Source organism: Trachurus trachurus, assembly GCF_905171665.1.
Source record: "Trachurus trachurus genome assembly, chromosome: 1".
In the NCBI taxonomy this organism is placed as follows: domain Eukaryota; kingdom Metazoa; phylum Chordata; class Actinopteri; order Carangiformes; family Carangidae; genus Trachurus; species Trachurus trachurus.
In genome coordinates, this window is record NC_139891.1 from 4888377 (window position 1) to 4907255 (window position 18879).

At 41.1% G+C, this 18879-nt stretch overlaps 3 protein-coding genes across 3 annotated transcripts; 2 read left to right on the plus strand and 1 right to left on the minus strand.

Annotated features, from left to right (window-relative positions):
• Positions 1-368: 368 nt before the first annotated feature.
• LOC310988600 (platelet endothelial cell adhesion molecule) lies at positions 369-4665 on the plus strand. The gene is made up of 13 exons (XM_083975259.1): positions 369-496; positions 579-605; positions 726-852; positions 945-1117; positions 1924-2095; positions 2437-2540; positions 2656-2916; positions 3030-3332; positions 3427-3528; positions 3642-3669; positions 3879-3927; positions 4031-4093; positions 4196-4665. The coding sequence occupies exons 1-13, from the start codon at positions 466-468 to the stop codon at positions 4274-4276; spliced, it is 1521 nt and encodes a 506-aa protein (XP_083831385.1). The 5' UTR covers positions 369-465; the 3' UTR covers positions 4277-4665.
• A 1153-nt stretch (positions 4666-5818) lies between these two features.
• syngr2b (synaptogyrin 2b) lies at positions 5819-15373 on the plus strand. Its single transcript, XM_083979432.1, has 4 exons — positions 5819-6108; positions 9189-9426; positions 10658-10794; positions 12684-15373. The coding sequence occupies exons 1-4, from the start codon at positions 5998-6000 to the stop codon at positions 12933-12935; spliced, it is 738 nt and encodes a 245-aa protein (XP_083835558.1). The 5' UTR covers positions 5819-5997; the 3' UTR covers positions 12936-15373.
• A 509-nt stretch (positions 15374-15882) lies between these two features.
• On the minus strand, positions 15883-18748 carry tk1 (thymidine kinase 1, soluble). The gene is made up of 7 exons (XM_083979445.1): positions 18590-18748; positions 18382-18413; positions 17818-17931; positions 17140-17233; positions 16870-16959; positions 16452-16571; positions 15883-16189 (listed from the first exon to the last, which is right to left on the minus strand). The coding sequence occupies exons 1-7, from the start codon at positions 18653-18655 to the stop codon at positions 16010-16012; spliced, it is 696 nt and encodes a 231-aa protein (XP_083835571.1). The 5' UTR covers positions 18656-18748; the 3' UTR covers positions 15883-16009.
• Between the last annotated feature and the right edge of the window lie 131 nt (positions 18749-18879).

Here is an 18879-nt window from a genome sequence, read left to right on the forward strand (position 1 = left end):
CAGGTCCTGCATTCTTGACCTGCCAAGTTACTCATAGGAAAATGGTGGAACATTCAGAGAGGGTTAGGGTTAGAGATTATATTTTTCAGCTGAACTACTGTATACTGTCATGTTTTTCCAAATAAAACTTTACATCTTAAATGTTGTTGTTGTTTTTTTATCCAGCCAATTAGACAAATTACACTGGCCTATTTAAACCTCACATTAAAAAAGGGAAACAGAGAGACAGCTATGACAGCGTGAGTGAATAAATTCATCTTGTGATGAAGGGAGGGGTCAGCGGGGAGGTGTTATGTGTTAATGCTATCAGTTATTTGCACATGTTTCTAAGTGTGCGTATGCGTTTTTTCACCCACAGTGCTTCAACCCTTCTCAAAACTGTCAAAACGTGTGCGCTACACAGTGTAGCGTATAACCACATGTGAGGTCTACCGTTGTATTTGTGTCAATAGTTTCTCTTGAACTATGTTTACTTCCCTCTTTGTCGTCATTCTGGGTAAGTTCAACACAAACTGCATCACAGTCCACTCAAGTTATTTCACACTTTTAACCTATTTGATTTCCCTCACTCTCTGCAGGGTTGTGCTTCTGTTGCAAGGAGAGCAGTAAGTCAATTGTTATTGTTTGAATATGCATGTGTATGCATGTAAATATCATATAGGATTGATTAAGAATATTTTCCTTTGAGTGTTTGTACAGTTTTATTTTATTTTTTGTTTTGATAGATCAGATATATCTGGAAGCTCCAAAGCTGACTGGCCCCTCAGAGGCTAAGGTGACAGACGTTGTGATATTAACATGTGAACTGCCGTACCACCCAATGAATGAATCTATTCTGCTGGAGTTATTTCGGTGAGTATATTAAACTTTGTTGCATTTAAGTGTATTAGGTAATAGTAAAAAATAATTCAAAAATCCCTCTTATTCTCATCCTTTTTATACAGCAAGAGTGATGATCGCAACCTGGGTGATTACACCTCCCTGAAGGGTGAGCCTGGAGTCTTCTCCTTGGTGATCAAACTTCGCCATGAGTCCGACATGGAGTGTGCGGCCAGCCCACAGAACAGGTCTTACATCGAACCCGTGTTCAGCAACACACACCACCTGAGGGTTATTCGTGAGTGTCTTTAATACCTGGTTCATGTGAATGATATTTTGTTCAGCACAATTTTGTGTAAAATAAACAAAAATCTGTGAATTTAAATTTTAACCTGAAGGTGGCGCCAAATGAGATTTTTAGGGGTCACTATATAGGGTTTAACCCTGTAGTCACCAGCAAGAACCAAATGTTTCAACAATATTATGGTAACACTTTACTTGAATAGGTATTCATAAGATTGACATAACACTGTCATAACCATGACATACATCAATGAATACTTAAGACAGCTGTCGTTAAGTGTCATTCGGTAAGTTATGTCACTTTTAATGCAAAGTTTACATTGTTTGAGATGTTTTTGTTCTGACAACTTGACATAAAGACAATTTAAACTGTCATAGCAGACCTAATTGCCAAACTTTAAAAATTATGTCAAGTTCTCATAACAAGGACATCTCAAATAATGTCAACTTTGCATCAGAAGTGACATAACTTACCGAATGACACTTAACGACAGCTGTCATAAGTATTCATTGATGTTTATGACAGCTGTTGTCATGGTTATGACAGTTTTATGTCAATCTTATGAATACCTATTCAAGTAAAGTGTTACCATTATTATTTATGTTATGGTTCAGATCCAAAATTGCCACTTCAAGAAAGGTCATAGTACCACAGTAAGTCTCAATTAAATCATGTTTGGACACCATTATAGTGTTTTAAGTAAGTAGAATAGATTATCTAGATCTTGATCAACAGCATGAAGAGTTTCTGTATGATTTGAACTAAGATGTGATCTCACTCTGCTGCTGTCTGTCCCGCAGAACCAGTGGATGGTGCAGAGATTGTGGTCCGCTCGGGTCTACAGGAGTTCTTGGAAGGGAACAGACTGGAGCTTTTCTGTAAACTTACAGCTGGGAATCATGTTTCCTACAAGTGGCTGCTGAATGATCAACCCATCTCTCACGCTCAGAGCTCTCAACTCTTGATCAACAGGTCAGCACAGTCCCACTCAGACAACTGCCGCTTAATACTTGATGGTTACTTTTACGGTGTGTGCTGCTGTAGACACTAAACTACCAGGTGGTTGCTAAGTTGTTGATGTGGTGTTGATGGCCAGTTGCTATCATAATTACTACAGTTTCATGGGTAATGCAGCATGGCTGATAGGATGTACTTTCTATTTTTAGTAACTAGAGAGGAGTTATTTTTAGTAGCAGCAGAGTATGAATGAATGTGAGGAGTGTGTAAGAATGATCAACTATAATTTGATACATAAGAAAGACGTCCTGTTAATCCAACAAGGAATTGTAAAGTTTAATGTGTATCACTCTCAGAACCACATCAGAAGACAGTGGCCGCTACCGGTGTGAGGCTTCCAACAAGTTCAACGAAACAGTCTTCACTTCAAAGAGCTCCGAAGTTGAAATCACAGTCAATGGTTAGCCTTTCCTCTCAAGAATACACTCTCAAAGTCACATTATTATATATATAGTATATATATATATATATTCAACAAAATAACACCCTCCTGTGTTCCTCATGTGTTCCCTCAGACGTGGTGTCAACCCCCGATATCTCCTTCACCGTTTTAAAGGAGTCCCACAACTATTTTGCCATAGTCACCTGTCAGTCGACAAGAGGAACTCCACCTGTCACCTTCTCACTCTACAATAGGGAAGAGCTGGTTACCAACGTGACGAGTGAAGACAGAAGCGCCAAATTTCAGGTTCCAGTGGTCTTGGATGAGTACATGGGATTCCTCCGGTGTCAAGCAAACAATGGAGACTACAGTCAACGGCTGCCCTTAGAAGTTGGTATGTGCTTTGTTCGACTGTTGTTTGAAATTGTGATACAGACTATAAAGAGCCAGACCAATAAGGTACATTTTGCAATGTCTCTTTCTTGTACCCATAACTGTCTCCATTAGTCTCGGTCGGTGGACCTTTGACTGTGCACTATGACACAGACATTGGAGAAAACTATGCCGTGATTGGCGTGAGGTTCTACTGCAAAGCAGCGAAGGGATCTCATCTGCAGTATGACTGGTTCCTCAACAACACACTGCTACAGAAGAAAGGAAGCTTCTACCGAGTGGACCAGGCTCCAGAGCAGTCACTCCTCCTGCTGACTGTGGGGAGGGAAAGCGCTGGGACCTACCGCTGCGAAGTGGCTAATAACTTTGACATCACCACTGCAATAAGCAGTAAGAGGATATATATGGACAAAGAAGGTAAACCCGATCTGTTATACTGTTAGTTGTTACATACTTGTCACAGTGGATAGGATGGTGTCATTCTTCTTTCTTCTTCTTCTTGCTGCTCTAGAGCTGAACCGCCTCCCTGTCCTGGTGGTGGCCATCGTCTTTGGAAGTTTCACTTTCCTGATTCTCATGGTCGCTGTTTGTTGTGGGATTGGAGTGATGGCCAGTGAGATAAAATGCTTTTCCTCGATTCATTTTTTTTTAAAATCAAATGTTGTTCCTCCTGGTTCGCTGCTAAGAAAAAAACACAGAACAAAACATTGTCTGCTCTTCTTTCAGGACGAAGGCAGTATGGAGAGAAGTCTCTGTGAGTTCCTCTTCTGTTCAATTCTGACAACTTAACCTTAACATGGATGAGGAAGGTGTAAATGCCAAATGCTCAGGGTTTTTAACTTTCCTACACTTCACCAGATTTCAATATTTTGTAGAAGTAGTCATATTTAAATGTTTGAATCTCCCTGAAAAATCCAACATGTTAAACTATGCTCAGTGTGACACCTGCCTTTCTCCTCTCAGGCCAGAACTGGAGATGGAGAGGACGATAGTTGCATATGAGGGCGAGCTGGTAAGTCACTTTCACAAGAGCAAATTCACATGATCGCCCACTACTCCATCCTTGTGTACTAGCCATTTACACAGAGCTATTCAACAACTGTCCCTTCTTGTAGGACGAGTGTGAATACAATGAGGACACCGACATGAGGACCACCACAGGAGATGAACTTGATCAGGTGATATCAGATGAGCTCATGAAATGCACTAACCAGTCAGCCACTTTGCTCAAATGAAACAAACAAGCAGCATCACCCTCTGCCCGTGTCTCTTCTCCTCAGGCATCTGAAGCATCTGTGGACGAGTGGCCCCAAATTGTAGAGCAGAAGAAGACGCTGGAGGATGAACCAATTGAGCTCTGAGGATTCAATCAATTTTATTTTTTTTCCCCTAATGCAACTCATACCATGCCACCATAAATCACAACTCCGAAGAGGCTTCAAAAAGTACTGCAGGGAATCATTTATTGTGCTTACCTTTCTTGTTTATTTGTCCTAAACAGCCTAGCACCACTGCTTACTTAACTGTTATAAATCATAATTTTAAGGGTCTCAGGTGTGTAATGTAGACAGATCCCTAATTCTTCTCACCATCTTCCTTTTCTCCCTTTATGCCTACGTCTGTGTAAGAAACTACACATTCATTTGCATTGTAGTGGAGGAGACCAGAGATTTCTGCTCTGGTTATTTGTTCCACCATTTCAATCATTTCTTTTTAGATGTGAATCTAAAATGTCAAGATTGTGAAGTCTGAAAATACATTTTTTCAATTTTGAATAATTTGGGGTATTTCTATTGGGGGGGACAATTTATGTTTTTTAGAAATTGGCAGGAAACATGTCCCCCCGGGATCTGCACCCATGCGACTAAAAAAAACCTGAGGCGAGACACTACAGGCAAAACCCCTGTTTTTTCATGCACTGATCAATTTTGAGATTTTGGGCTATTTTTCTTCCTTAAGATATTCTCTCAGAAAAGTCCAAATAAATGGTGGAATATCCACATTAAGGTGGTTATTTTACTTCATTTTGTCTCTTTTGTTGGTAGATTTCTCCTAAATTCACTAAAAATGAACATGCTACTGTGACAGACTGTGCTGTGCCAATTGTCTGACCCATGTCATGTCAGGTTTCATTGTACAGCTCTCTCTCTCCTGAACAATGATGTAGGCTCCAAAAATTTAAATTGTCATTTCCTTTGTATCTGCAACCAATCCTATAAGTACGATTTACATCACAATGGAATTCTATGGAATTTTACAGTACAAGTCTTTAAAGGCCATTTTCTCAAAATTAGTTTTTCCTCATACAACCCGAAATCTCAACTTCATCAGCACTTAGAGACACCAAACCTTCCAGTCTTATTCCCGTATATATTCTGAAGGTTTTTACAGAGGGGATTGTTGATATATCATTCACAGCCTGATTTATACAACATTTTATTCCTAAAAACATGGCAAAATTAGATTTTTTTAAGGGCTGGTGACAGTATTTTCTCATTTACAAAGTGATAAAAAGAGATATCCAAAATCCCCTCTGTAGAAACTTCTGACTCTAATATGTCAACAAAATAAAGGGGGTTTATCCATTGTTCAGATTCAGTTCTGGAAATGTATGCAAATTAGCGCATATTTCATCAGATATGGCCTCATTTACATATTTAAACATAAAATTTGACAAAACTTCTAATACAAAAAATATTTGTCTTCATGTAAGTGATAAACACTTTCTCGTGATATTATCTATTGATGTGTCTTTGTGTTGCTCTTGTGTGCACATAAATGTGTTGGGGGAGGTTAAATGATAATAGTCAGTCACACACACATGATCATCTTGGTTTCTGGAGTCCGCCCCTGTTGACGCGCAGCCGCTGGTGCGCAGATCCTCTCCCACTGGCTGATCTCTCCTCGTCAAGTGAAGCAGCGCTGCAGGAGGCGGCGGCAGTAGCACGGCACGGAGTTGTTGTCTTTTTTTTTTTTTTTTTTTTTTTTTTTAGTTTGGCTTCTCTTGTGGGCTCGTCCTGTCAGGTCAGTTCTTTTGGCTACCTATACCACACGGTGAGCTCCGGAGGGACGGATCAGAGACATGGAGGAGACGGGCGGTGCGAGTGCGTACGGGGCTTCGCTGGCGGGAGGAGGCTTCGACTTCTTCAAGTTTATCCGACAGCCGCAAACTATCGTGCGGCTGCTGAGCTGGGTGAGTTTCAGCGTGGATGATGGACGGGTCTGTGTTTTAAATGAAGCAACAGAGTGATTATCCAACGTGGCCCTAATGGCCTAACAGGTGCGTCTGAACCGCGGCCATGTAATCTGCCTATAGTGGAGCGGCTTTCACTGATACATTTCTATTTGCGCTGTGCGGAACAACAGTCCACTATATCAGCAGCGTCTCCACGGGGCGTCATGTTGCATGCAGCTGGTGTATGACAGCAGCTCGGTGACAGCACAGGTCAACACTGCTGTTGTCAGAGGACAAAAGACAGAAAACTGCCAGACACACAGTGAGATCTCCTCTTCTGCGGGCAAAAGACAAATTTATAGGCTATATAATAATCTGACAGTGATCTATGGTCTGTAAAACTGCAGCTAGGGCTATTAGAAAAGTATATGATGACTCATAAAGTCAGATGATAGGTAATTCCCAATGTTTCTGAAACTGGTCAAAGACAAATGTTTGTTTTTCTTTATGGAGAAGTTATAAAGAAGCGGGGTATTTCCATTTAGAGAGGGGAATTCATTTACAAGGGAAAGTGGTTCTACATTGCTGTTGATCACCTGTTGCTAGGCAAATTGAATGGCTTAGATTAGTTTCTGTGGTTAGGACACTGATCTGGAAAGTAGAACTGCTTTTCAACCAAACAGGTTTCACAATAAAATAATAACATACTGTGTGGGTGATCATGCACTCATGCACGCCTATCTGTCCTTGGCAATCTCCCCAGTGATTTCTCATGAAGAGTAAACTATATCTTCACACATGTGTCACAGTTAGAAAAACACACATCTTAACTGGAGTAATCAATCATGTCTAGTGTGGAAGATGAGGACTAAGGACAGAATGTGCCCTTGGTTGCCACAACACTTGTTTATATGCTTGTGATTGGGGGAAAGCGCGCGTGTGTGTAGGTATGTGTGTGTAAATGAGACAGAGAGATAATGTGTGTGTCACTGGTAAACAGGGGCTGATGTAGGAAAGGTGATACCTCTCCCCCACTGACCCTCTCTCTTTTACTCTTGGTGAACGTGTTCTGTCTTACACACACACACACACACACTCACTGCTAAACTCATCTCAAATTCACCCTGGCTAGATCACCATGTATCTCTGGTGATTTTAATCCTACATCAGTCAGCCGAGAGGATATTTCTGCCCTGGCGAAGTGCAGTATCTGCATTTTTTCCTTTTTTTTTTTTGACCAATCAAAAGTGTGGCATATTCTCTTAAATCTGGTAGAATTTCATATTGGTACTGCTAAAATAAAGTTATTGAGCTTTTTATTTTGCTGTTCATTAAAAAAAGCACTGTGAAACCAAGGCAAAGTGCCGTATATGTAGCTAATACCAAGCTAAAGTGCAGTATCTGCACCAAAACCAAGGCAAAAGTGCAGTTATTTGCCATAAAACGGTCAAAATTGGTCAGAAAGACAAACTACAAAATACATTTAATTCAGTCCACCTTTATCTAATCAATTATAGACTTGGTAGTTATTCATAATTTGATGCTTAAACCTGACAATGAAAAACACAAAAAGCTGTTTTTCTCCGTTCGGCATTTTTTTACAGATAGGCCTACTGCACTTTGCCTGTAGGGCAGATTTCTCTTGGTAACCTTGCCTACAAGTCCCATAATGCAGCACACCTGCTACTGGAAGGAGGAACAATCCGCACACAAAGGCTCTTTGTCATTAAAAGTGTTGAATCACATCATTATACCTCCTCTTAATGCACGAGAGATAAAAACAAAGTTCATATTCTTCTGCGACGTGACTATCCTAACTGTGAAAGACTGTATAAAGCTATGTATTTTCAGTGTATGTATTTAAACTTGCGTTTTAGTTTATACCTAAACACATGTCATTCAGGAGGGAGTGTCAGCATATTTATGCTGGTCATTGAGTTTAACAACGTGTACAATGTAAACAGGGGAAATTTTGGCCTTTGTTTGACATCTGTCACTTGACAATTTCCATTTGTCCATTTCTGTATGGGAACATCCATCTGCTCCACAAACAGTCCCTGTCTCACTGTTGTCTTGTGTTTTGGAAGTCCCCGTGTTCACTTCCCTTAAGTCTCTGTCTCCTGTCCACACTTGTCACCTTTTGTCTGATTTCCAGAGCAGGACTGTTGCCTCTCCTCCTCCCCACCACCAGTTGAACAGTCCCTCTTCTATCGTCCTCCCAGATCTCATTATGAGTGTAGTTAGTTAGAGAACCGGTGGCATCTCTGGAGTCACATGGCAGGCAGCTGCACTCAAAAGTAGGTCACATGGTTAGATGGGTAACCAGAGCAGACAGTAACACACCACGGGAAAACAGAAACACAACACACAAGAACTTTTGGGGGTGTTTCATAAGAATCAGCACGAAGAGAAGAGACTGTTTGTGATGACACGTGACCTCACGGTGTGTCATGGGAAGAAATAGAAACAAGATTTGTGGCTGTGTTGAAACGTTATGTCACGTAATGCAGATCTGATGATCATAAGTGAGGCTCTACTTAAGTAGACCTCAGCTTAACCTGAGGATATTTGCTGATTTTCTCAAGGCGTACCTAATTTTTAAGGAGCGACTGCATCGACTACCCTTCCTGTTTCAGTGTTAGAGAAGCTCCTGATGTTGTTTAAGGGTTAGGGTAAAATGAATTCACATGTTGTTTTCAAGAGGGCCACAATGACTTATTCTCTGCTTTGTGAGCAGAGCTCCTGTCTGCAATGTTTTTTTGGAAGCAGATTCCAAATTCCACTTGTCCAAATGTCTTTGAATGCATCACAAAAGGAGAGTTGCACAAATAGTCCTGTTAGTCCTAGAAAGTGGATAACCTGTTTGAAGTCTCTGATTTGCGATCAGATGTTTTTATACTGTACTTGAAACCCATACTGTAGCTGCACTGCAGTAATGTCAAGTATGCAATGTGAGGTTAATGAGTAGACTTGAAGTAAACAGCAGGGTGTTGCTTTAACTTAGACTGTTCTTGCGTCTGTGCAAATCATTGAAGGTTATAGAAATTGGAAGTAAATCCTACACCATTCACTCGTCCTCCTCTTTTCTCTGCTTGTAGATCTTTGCCCTGGTGGTGTTCGCCTGCATCACCACAGAGGGATACATCAACTCATCCCACTCTGCTGAGGCCAAGTGCATCTTCAACCAGAATGACTCGGCGTGTCACTACGCCATCGGCATCGGCGTGATCGCCTTCCTGGCCTGTGTGGCCTTCCTGGTGTTGGATGTTTACGTGCCTTTCATGAGCAACGCGCAGGAAAGGAAGTACGCCGTCATGGCTGATCTGGGATTCTCAGGTGATTCTCGGCACTGAACAGCAGACAGTCAAACCTTAAAGGGATACGCCAACATTTTTTTTTTTCGTGTCTTGCCTCACTCCTGAGTCCATGACCAGCAGATAGACACCATCCTTTCGACTGTGTGTGCAGTAACAAGGGAGATACGGACAGAGAGCTAAAATGAAATCGGCTTCTGACTGCTGATTTCAGCTCGGGTCGGAGGCAGGCTAACACTACCTATGCACTTCCAGAGTTTGAGCTAAGCTAATTAGCGGTGCGCCAGCTCTGCCCGTATCTCCCTTGTGCACGCACAGTCGAAAGGATGGTGTCTATCTGCTGGTCATGGACTTGGGAGTGAGGCAAGACACAGAATTTTTTTTTTTGGCGTATCCCTTTAAGAAGCCGACTGGTGAATTTAGCTGCTAATCTGCAATAGCTAGTTGCTTCCCTCAAGATATGGTGGAGACTTTAGTCAGTGGAAACAGATACAAGTCCAGTTTAACTCTAACGTTACTCTAATGTCTGTTGAATGTGTGTAGGCAACTGTTTGCTATTGGACTACGCATGTCAACTCTACTAGTGTGTGTTTACGCCTTGTTTAACTTCCCTAGAGGCTAAAACACTTCTACATGCTTCTTTGTTCAGAATTAAAACTTTAAAGATAAAGCTTTGTTTTGTGAAAAAAAAAGATGATAAAAAATTCTCTGGACACTATGTTGAGATGAACATATATATTGAATACCTGAGTAGCCAGTAAAGGAAAGCAGTTATCTGAGGACAGGGGTTAAACTCAGTTCTCATTTAAATGTGAACTTCTTCATACAAGCCTCCGATTATCGGCGTAATGTGGGACAGCCCGCCCGCCTGTTTTCTTGACACAACGTAACATGTATTATTCATTGTTGCGCACAGTAAGATGAGTGAGCAGCAGCAGGGTGGGGGCGGAGGATGACCTCACAGATTTTGCTGAAATTAAACATTCATCAGCTGTTCGCAGTCGCAGCTCACAGTCCGCCATTCTTCAAGGAAACAAAGAAGTGGTAGTTTGTGTTGGTTTGAGCAGATGGCGACAGGAGAGCTCTTTTCATTCTGTTGACGTTTCTGTTCTTTTGTATCATGGTCGTCCAGGGGAAATAATTTTTTTGTTATATCATGAGTGGGGAAGTGAGGGCTCTCTGTTGTTATTCCACGCAGTGTGGAAAAAACAATCGTTTACATGTCTGTGTTTGTGCATCTGTGTGTTTTCTAGGGGCGTGGACCTTCCTGTGGTTTGTGTGTTTCTGCCTGCTGGCCAGCCAGTGGGGTCGCACTCATGAGGTCAGCGGGATCCCTCAGGACGCTGCACGCGCCACCGTGGCCTTCTCATTCTTCTCCATCGCCACCTGGGTGAGCAGCAGTGACACATGACAGATTATTGACTATTGTAGCTCCTGTAAATTCAAGAACCATGTTGTGTCAGAACGTACAGTTGTGCTCTAAAGTTTACATACCCTGGCAGAATTTGTGAAACACTGGCTGAATTTCAGAAAATATAATTGATAATGCAACGAAACTTTTTTTTATTCTGAGTTAGTGGCTGGGCAAAGCCATTTATTATCACACAACTGTGTTTGATCTTTTTGAATCCGAATGATAAGTGCAAACACCAAAATGGCCCTGATAATATACACACAGATTGACACAGACTGGTTTAAATGGCTACTCATCCATTGCTGCACTGACTTTGCTGGATTCTGAACCATGGGAAAAGCAAAAGAACTGTCAAAAGTCCTGAGGGAGAAGGTTGTTCAACTTTATAAAACAGAAAATATTAATATAAAAAAATATGCCAATCAGCCAATCAGCAGTGTTCAAGCTCTCATAAAAGTGGAAATTGAGGGGTTCTGTTGATACCAAGGCACGGTCTGGTAGCATCAAAAATTTGTTGGTCAGACTCTCTGATGATATTTTTAATGATTGTGTTATTTTGGGATGTCTCACAGTTTAATTTGAATCCCATTTATTTATTTAAAAATAAGAAAAATCTGTTTTGCCTGATCACTCATGTTTACACAGTTACAAAATCTTCCTGGGTATGTAAACCTATGAGCACTATATTCTACTAGCTTCTTCACACGACTAGTGTGTTATTCTAAGCATGGAAGCAGATGTGCGTGCTTCTCAAAATGTCAATGCTGCCACTTGCATCACTTCTTGCAATATACAGTACATGCAAGAGACCTGCTTGAGACACATTTATCCCTAAGCCCTGCTGTATTTACTGTCAGACTTTGGCCTGGTAGCACAGCTGATTGCAAGGCTCTCAAGGTTGATGTGTTCAGTGTCAACTGCATTATAGCTACATTACTGTTTCTTTGTAATGTTATGCAGACTAAATGTCAGCGTGATGTATCATATCCCCTAAGCATGTTTCGAGTCTCCACATGTTTATTTTAACATGTAAAATTACTTTGGATCACCTTCAGCGGTTGTGTGAAGTCAAACTCTGGGAAAATCTTCAAAGTAGGGATGTCACGATTATAGATTTTCTTGGTACAATTATTGTCAGAGAAATAATCATGGTATTACGATTATCACAATTATTATGCTTTAATTAAAGCAGAAGTAAGCAGAATGTTTGTGTTAATATAAATCTTAAATAGTTCTATCTTCCGACAGCAATCACTTACATAGAGTGTTTGGTCTGAAACACGGGTCTGTCAGTCACTCTGCTCTGCTGTAAGCCGAGGAGAAAACTTTCCTTGTATCCTACAACCTTTATCCAATGAGGAGGGAGAACGGCATAAAGGGGCGGTCCTCTCTGTGTGTGCAGCCAAGGGATGCGCGTGAATGTGGTGACGTAGGGACGAGGGCGGGGACTGCTAACTCCATCGGCTGACAAGAAGTTAGCCAAAACCACCGGATCGCTTACTTCTGCTTTAATAAAGGACCAATTATATTCCAAAATGTTACCAAATGTTTAACTTTATTTTAATCAGTTTTTTTGTCTTTTTAAATTACAAATTGCATGCAAACTTTTAAATTCCTACTGATTCAATGTTACATTAGGTAAATGGACCAGTATATGTGCAATTACCTTTACTTTGGTGCACAATTGTCAAGATGGTTCCGACATAATCCTTTTTGGAAAGTGACGGTATTTAGGAATCTTTGCGATAAATTAATTTTGGCATTTAATACCGCGATTAATTGTGAAAACAAGTAATGGTGACATCCCTACTTCAAAGTGCCTGTGTGTGCTGACCTTTTGATTTTTTTTTTACATCACCACACAGGGAATCCTCACCTACTACGCGCTGGGTCGTTTCCGCCGCGGTGTGAATGAAGTGACCATCCCGACCTACGCAGACTCAGCCCCAGATCACAACGCCTACCCTCCAACCTACGCCCCCACCTCCTACAACCCCACCACCTACACCCCCACCACCTACACAGCCTATCCCAGCAACGTGCCAGACATGCAGCAGCCTCCCTTCCCCTCCAACTTCAAGCCACCAGGAGACGTCTACCAGCCGCCCAACTACTGAGACAAAGGGAGCTCGGGCTGTGTCCCCGGTCTTCTGGTGATACAGTGATTGGAGTTGCACTGCACAGACACAGAGCTATATCATATTGATGTGTGTTTCTTTGTTTCCTTTTCCTTTTTCTTTTTGATTCAACCCACTTTTTCAAGTGTTGTCAGATTTGAAAACCTGAGCAGTGCAACTGCAAGTTTCAGAGGTAGGACACTGGTTTACTTCAACAGGTCTATGGTCAGATCTTAAGACATCAGCCCGAGTGTTGAAATGAGTGCTGATGATGTGAAATCTGACCTTAGACCTCTGCGCAAAGATGCAACTTTTACCTCAAACAGGCTGATCCTGAAGGGGAGAGGTTAGGTAGATAGAATGTACCCAGGAGGAGGTCAAAGGTCACGTCATGTGACATCATGAGGCTTCAGTCTGTGTCAGAGTAGAAGAAGACAGCAGCGAACGTGTTTGTCTTCACTCTCTGTGACACCTGAGAATGTGTGTATGTATGTTCATAGATTTCACTGCTTTCAACGCTGCCGTTTCATAGGTGCCTGATTTCTTTCCTTATCTTTCCCCTTCAGCGCAGTTATCCTGAGGACCTCTAAAGAGTTTAGTGTGTAACCTATTGAATATATTATTATCTGGGAGTAGAGTTTAGTGGGAAAAGCCCACTAAGAAGCCAAATATGTTTTTGTAAAGTGTGGGCTCTGAGGAGACTGTGTAGATAGGTCGTTAGCCATATGATAATAAAATGACCTTTGAACACGAGGTTTCAAGGTTAAGCAGCAGTGAAACGACTCCTGTGTTCACCATCTCATCTTTTAAAACCTGCAGTTTATGTTGACATGAAAAAACATGAAGGCCATCAAAGTTCTTTAATTGTGACCAATTGCAAATAACCAGATTGTGTCGGCAGTAATTGATTACCGTAAATGTGCCAAACTCTAGAGATATATTGGATGTTCATAATCAGTGTTGCCCTTTAACCTTGTAGCTACATTTCAGACAGTCAAGAGGGAGGGGAACATAGATAACTATGCACTTATTGAACAGGTGAATTCACTGAGCGTATTGTTGAGAGTAACTTATTAACAACCGGAGAGGATGCTTCCTCTCTCTCTCTCTCTCTGTGAGCACAGAGGCCTCGCACTTCCTCCAGGCTCTTGGTGACATTTAGTTTTCGTATCGCTGATGTTTATCTCCTGTTTACAGGCTTTTTCATCCTGCGTTGTATATAGAGGGCAGACTGCAGCTTGTGTGTCTTTACAAAATGACAGATTATCACCTCAGCCTGCGATGGTGAGAATCAAACACCTGTGCTTAGGAAAAGCTACTGGTTTACTTTGCCGCTTTGTGCCCGACAGCAGCAACGTCTGTCTGTCAGTTTAACACCTCAGCTGCTCTCTCCGCCTGTCGTAGCTCAGCCAAAGTGAGTCAAAGGTCGGCCTGAGATCAGTTTCTATTGTCGGGGGGTGCGAGGGCTTAGATCTCCGAGCATCAGAAAATGGATGTGTTTGTATTTATTGAACATTATGCTGTTGATGGTACGACAGCAGAGACATTTGTAACGGTGAAAAAACATTGAATTTATTTGTTTGACCTTTAGAGGATAGTGTGCTTACCGAATCCACTGCTGATGCTTTGTCATCTGTGCCTTAAGGAGGGAAAGTTAAACACAAAGAGTTTTAGAGGAACGTGAATGAGAGTAAAATGTGCCATGATGTAATAATACTGATGATACATGAAGGTTAAGCAGTTGTGTATCACAGCTGTCCTCACCTCTGTTCTGGAGTTATTATTTCTGTGCTCATTTTCATGCTCTGGAAAAATCAGTTCAATCTGTTCTTCAATGAACACTTGAAACCAGTGTATTCATTTGACTACAAAGATTATAGTTTCCCATAATTACCCAGCTTGAATAACTCAACTGATAGTGAAATTCAGAAATTGTGCCTTCAGACTTGCTGTCTCCAGCCTCTTTCTGCACAGTAATGTAATAATTTGGCTGAAATTTGACATGTAATGTTGATTTCATGTATATTTAACATATAAATTAGCCTGCATTACAATTAGTTTAGAATTGCATAGCTAATCTTTATTTGCTTTGATTCAGGGTTCATGTGTTGAGATGAGCTGACTAGATTCATTTGTGTTAAATCATTTGTGATGCCTTCTTCTAATGTTTTATAAAAACTGGCACATGGAACTGGTCAGATCTTGCACAGCTTGATTTGTTTTTCTGTTGTTTCTATGTATTTTTTTTTTTTCAACATTGAAGTTGTGAAGTTGCCTTCTTTCCCCCTTTTTGTTTTTATCTTTTGACACAATTTTGTCAGAAGCAGAAGACAGATTTACTGTAGACCTTTTTGTTTATGGAATAAAATCATGTCCTTATCAGCTGTGTGTTGCTGTAATAGAGGTTTTATAGAGCAGTAAAGTGAGGATAAACTTCCCCACTGCTGGCAGGCTGGAATGGATGCCAGAAATCAAACAGGTTATTTTGGTCCTCAGCTGCATGTGAAGGCATTGGATTACATATCACACAGTACAACAATTTGAAAACCTCTGTGTGAGGAAAGGAGTTTCCCAACTGTCATGAAAATCTGTAGAGAAAGAGCCAAATCATGTTTTTAAACCACACATTTTACTTGCATCACTGCTCGCATACATACACATTGTAAAACACAAGTGAACCTTTACAGTTTGTAAAAAAATAAATAAAAATGTTCCATTTGATAGTGTAATGATACAGTTACATGTCATAAGATAACCAAACATAAGTGAATATCACTGCATTGTAATGGCAGTGACGTCATTAGTTCATTATCAGGCTTGAGTGCACCTACCTCTTCAAGTAAAAATATTAATAAAATTTCACACCACATACAAAGAAAATCAACTGAGCTGATTAAACCCAATTCATTGACACATTTCAAGTTGCCTAAAAATACCCACAGACATTTAAAAGTTACCATTTCATGTCAACATTGTCTCTCAAATGTACTTTCTCTCCTTCACGCCCCTCACACACACACACACACACACACACACTCCATTGTTGAATTTCTCAGTTCTCCGCTGAACGTTCCTCAGAGGTGCAGGGTGGAGAAAAGCTTCCTGTGAACTCCAGGGTCCACGAGTTTTCCTGGGGGGGCTTGTTGTGGAGTTTCATTCCTGAGGGGAGCACTGTTCTCTTTGCCCATCATCAGATCCCCGTAACACTTCCTGCACACCGCCTGATACTTGTCAGCTCCACCGATCACTTCCAGCTTTGGCACAGAGGAGTTGACCGTTAAAACCAGGCATTTACATTCTGTTGTCAGCTCTACACTTACGCATGACAGGTGGCATAATATGCCAGAACTGGTCAGAATCATTTCAGTATTCACAAGGTTTTACAAATAAAAACATGACAAATATGTCTTCATCAGCTTGGATTTTACTGTGTGAGAAACTATGTTATGGTTTATTTATTATCGCTCAGGCTGGTACAGATTCAGGTAAAACTGTCACCACTTTATGTCACCTCACCTCCTTCTCTGCTCCTATCCTCTTGGTATAGGCAGCCTCTTTGTAACACTGCATGCAGACGGCATTAAGCTTCACCACGCTCTCCGCCAGAGGGACAAGGTTTAGGATGTTTCCGAATGCCTACAGGAATGCACAGGACAGCAGAAAAGCAGTCAGGTATAATTACATTACCAGGACAGAACAGACACACTGTGGTGCGAAATAATGAGCACAATGAAGAGTCTGTCAAAGTGCTGCTCATGCAGATTGTTCAGTGCAGCCTCAAAAATGCGTTCCTTGTTTCGCACTTTCTGTTGCGTCTATACCCACAATGATGCTCTGTCTGCTCCCTCAGCATCCACACACTGTGTGTTTGTTGATATGAACAATCAGCATCACTCTGACTCTGACATGCACAGACAAACGCACAGATACTCACCTTCCTCTGGAAGGTTCCATCCAAGGCAGCTACAATGACCGTCTTTCCCAAATTTGCCATCTCCTCACAAAACTCCACTGTGTCTGGAAACTGCAACAACACAAAGGAAGCACAGAGTCAGAGGATGCGGAGGCCTCCAGCCTGATACCAATCCTGGTATCACAACGTGCAAAAACAAAAGACCTGAATTTAAGGCACACACACAATTTCAAAAATTATGACGGAGATGAACAGTCACTAGTTTAAGCTGAAAATAAAACATTTACTTACAAACTGTCCCTCATCAATTCCAATGACGCAGGCTTTCAGTGCCAGAGGCCTCACATCTTCAAGACAGGCAGCTGGTACGGCCTCCATTGTGTTTCTAAAAGACGGACATGGTACAGGGTCACGACGATGTCACCACTAGTGGTCAGCTTTTACTCAGACATCAGTATTTCACCGTTTTGAAAAGCACCCATTACAGTCCCTGATTTCTTCTCATTCAAAAGTGTTTAATTTCTGTCAAAAGGTGTAAGAGATAATACTGAATCAGATGCAGTTTGTTGTTATTGCACAAAACAATACAACAAAATTTAAAAAGTGTTTCTGTGCACACATTTATTCACACTCAAATAAAAACTATTCAATAAATAAATAACAATAAAAATGCAATAATAAGAAAGATCAATAAATGCAGATAATGAGCTCATATTGCACATTGAAACAGAGAGAGATGGACCCATCCTCTCCCTTCATTAAATTATTTGGTTCATCGAAACTGGGCTGCCTAGTTTACTAGACTGGATATTTTCTTCATTCTTATATTTATTATCGTGAACATTTCATTTCAATTTCATATCAAATCATAACCATGACTTTATTACCACCTCCTCAAACTCACAGACAAGGGTATTTCAGTAAAAATGGGAACAACTTAGTGGAGTGAACAAGTCAATAAAAACTCACTTGTCATGTGTAGCCATGCCTTTGTCAGAATAACGAGTGTCTTTGGCATATTTAATCACCAAGCAGTTGTACTGGGCTATCTGGAAACGCCGCACTCTCCTCATCAGTTCAGTGCTGCAAAATGAATGACAACAATACGGTCAACACCAGGGAAACCACTTTGTATATTTTGTAGATAGGTTAACACAAAAAGTATAAGTTCAGTGACGTGACAGTGCCTGCCCATACTGATTTCATTAATGTACCATCAGTATGTACAGTAGTAATGATGGCAGTGTAACATGTTTAATAATTAATAAGTGACGAGTGGAAACCTAGTAAAATCACAGTTGTTATGTACAAATACAGTATATGGAGGTTTGTTTAAGTTGTCCCATGACTTAATTTACTTTCTATAGGTAGCAGCTAGGCCAGCTGGGTAAACAATAGGAGAAATTTGGCGGGATGGTAAAGTATGGGCGTTCAGTGCTGATTTAATCTGGTTTCCACGGTGAGAAAAGAAGACACTAGCTAGCTATAGCTGATAATGGACGTATATTTTGATTATGTGAATGAACAACTCACCTTTTGCCTGAAAACATCGGTCCGAAGATGACCTACATTCAAACAGCAGAGGGACTCGGGTCAGTCAACGACTACACGTACAGCATATACGTAAAACACGGCTGGTGCTAGCATGAATTAATATGTTCAGTAGCTACTTTGAACTATGTCAGCTGTGGGTGAAAGTTGCCATTTACAACAATTAAGCCACGTTAATGTAAAAACAAACCTGAATTTGTCCCCTGGCCTTCCTGGGTGAGTTTGGCAGCACTCTTGGGAAATCCACACAGTCCATTTTATCCAAATGAGGTATATTATTTAAAAAACTATAAATAACAAAAAGAACTGAACGTTTTCTTATGTTATATTCTCCTAAAGTCAGCAGCTGTTTAACCTGAAGTTGAATGTGGCGCCCTGGCCCCGGCTGTACTTATACCAGAGCAATTCGACCAATCAGCGTAGAGCGAACGACTGCGACGTAAGCACGTACGGCCAAACAGATTCGTGGTAGTAGAGTGA

Coding starts and splice junctions, on each gene's coding strand:
- LOC310988600 (XM_083975259.1), top strand. CDS start 466: ATGTTTACTTCCCTCTTTGTCGTCATTCTGG. Junction 2,096..2,436: donor TCTCAACTCTTGATCAACAG/GTCAGCACAGTC, acceptor TATCACTCTCAG/AACCACATCAGAAGACAGTG. Junction 4,094..4,195: donor CAGGAGATGAACTTGATCAG/GTGATATCAGAT, acceptor TCTTCTCCTCAG/GCATCTGAAGCATCTGTGGA.
- syngr2b (XM_083979432.1), top strand. CDS start 5,998: ATGGAGGAGACGGGCGGTGCGAGTGCGTACGGGGCTTCGCTGGCGGGA. Junction 9,427..10,657: donor GGCTGATCTGGGATTCTCAG/GTGATTCTCGGC, acceptor TGTGTTTTCTAG/GGGCGTGGACCTTCCTGTGG. Junction 10,795..12,683: donor TCTTCTCCATCGCCACCTGG/GTGAGCAGCAGT, acceptor ATCACCACACAG/GGAATCCTCACCTACTACGC.
- tk1 (XM_083979445.1), bottom strand. CDS start 18,655: ATGGACTGTGTGGATTTCCCAAGAGTGCTGCCAAACTCACCCAGGAAG. Junction 17,234..17,817: donor GGCATGGCTACACATGACAA/GTGAGTTTTTAT, acceptor TCCGTCTTTTAG/AAACACAATGGAGGCCGTAC. Junction 16,190..16,451: donor GGATAGGAGCAGAGAAGGAG/GTGAGGTGACAT, acceptor TCTGTGCCAAAG/CTGGAAGTGATCGGTGGAGC.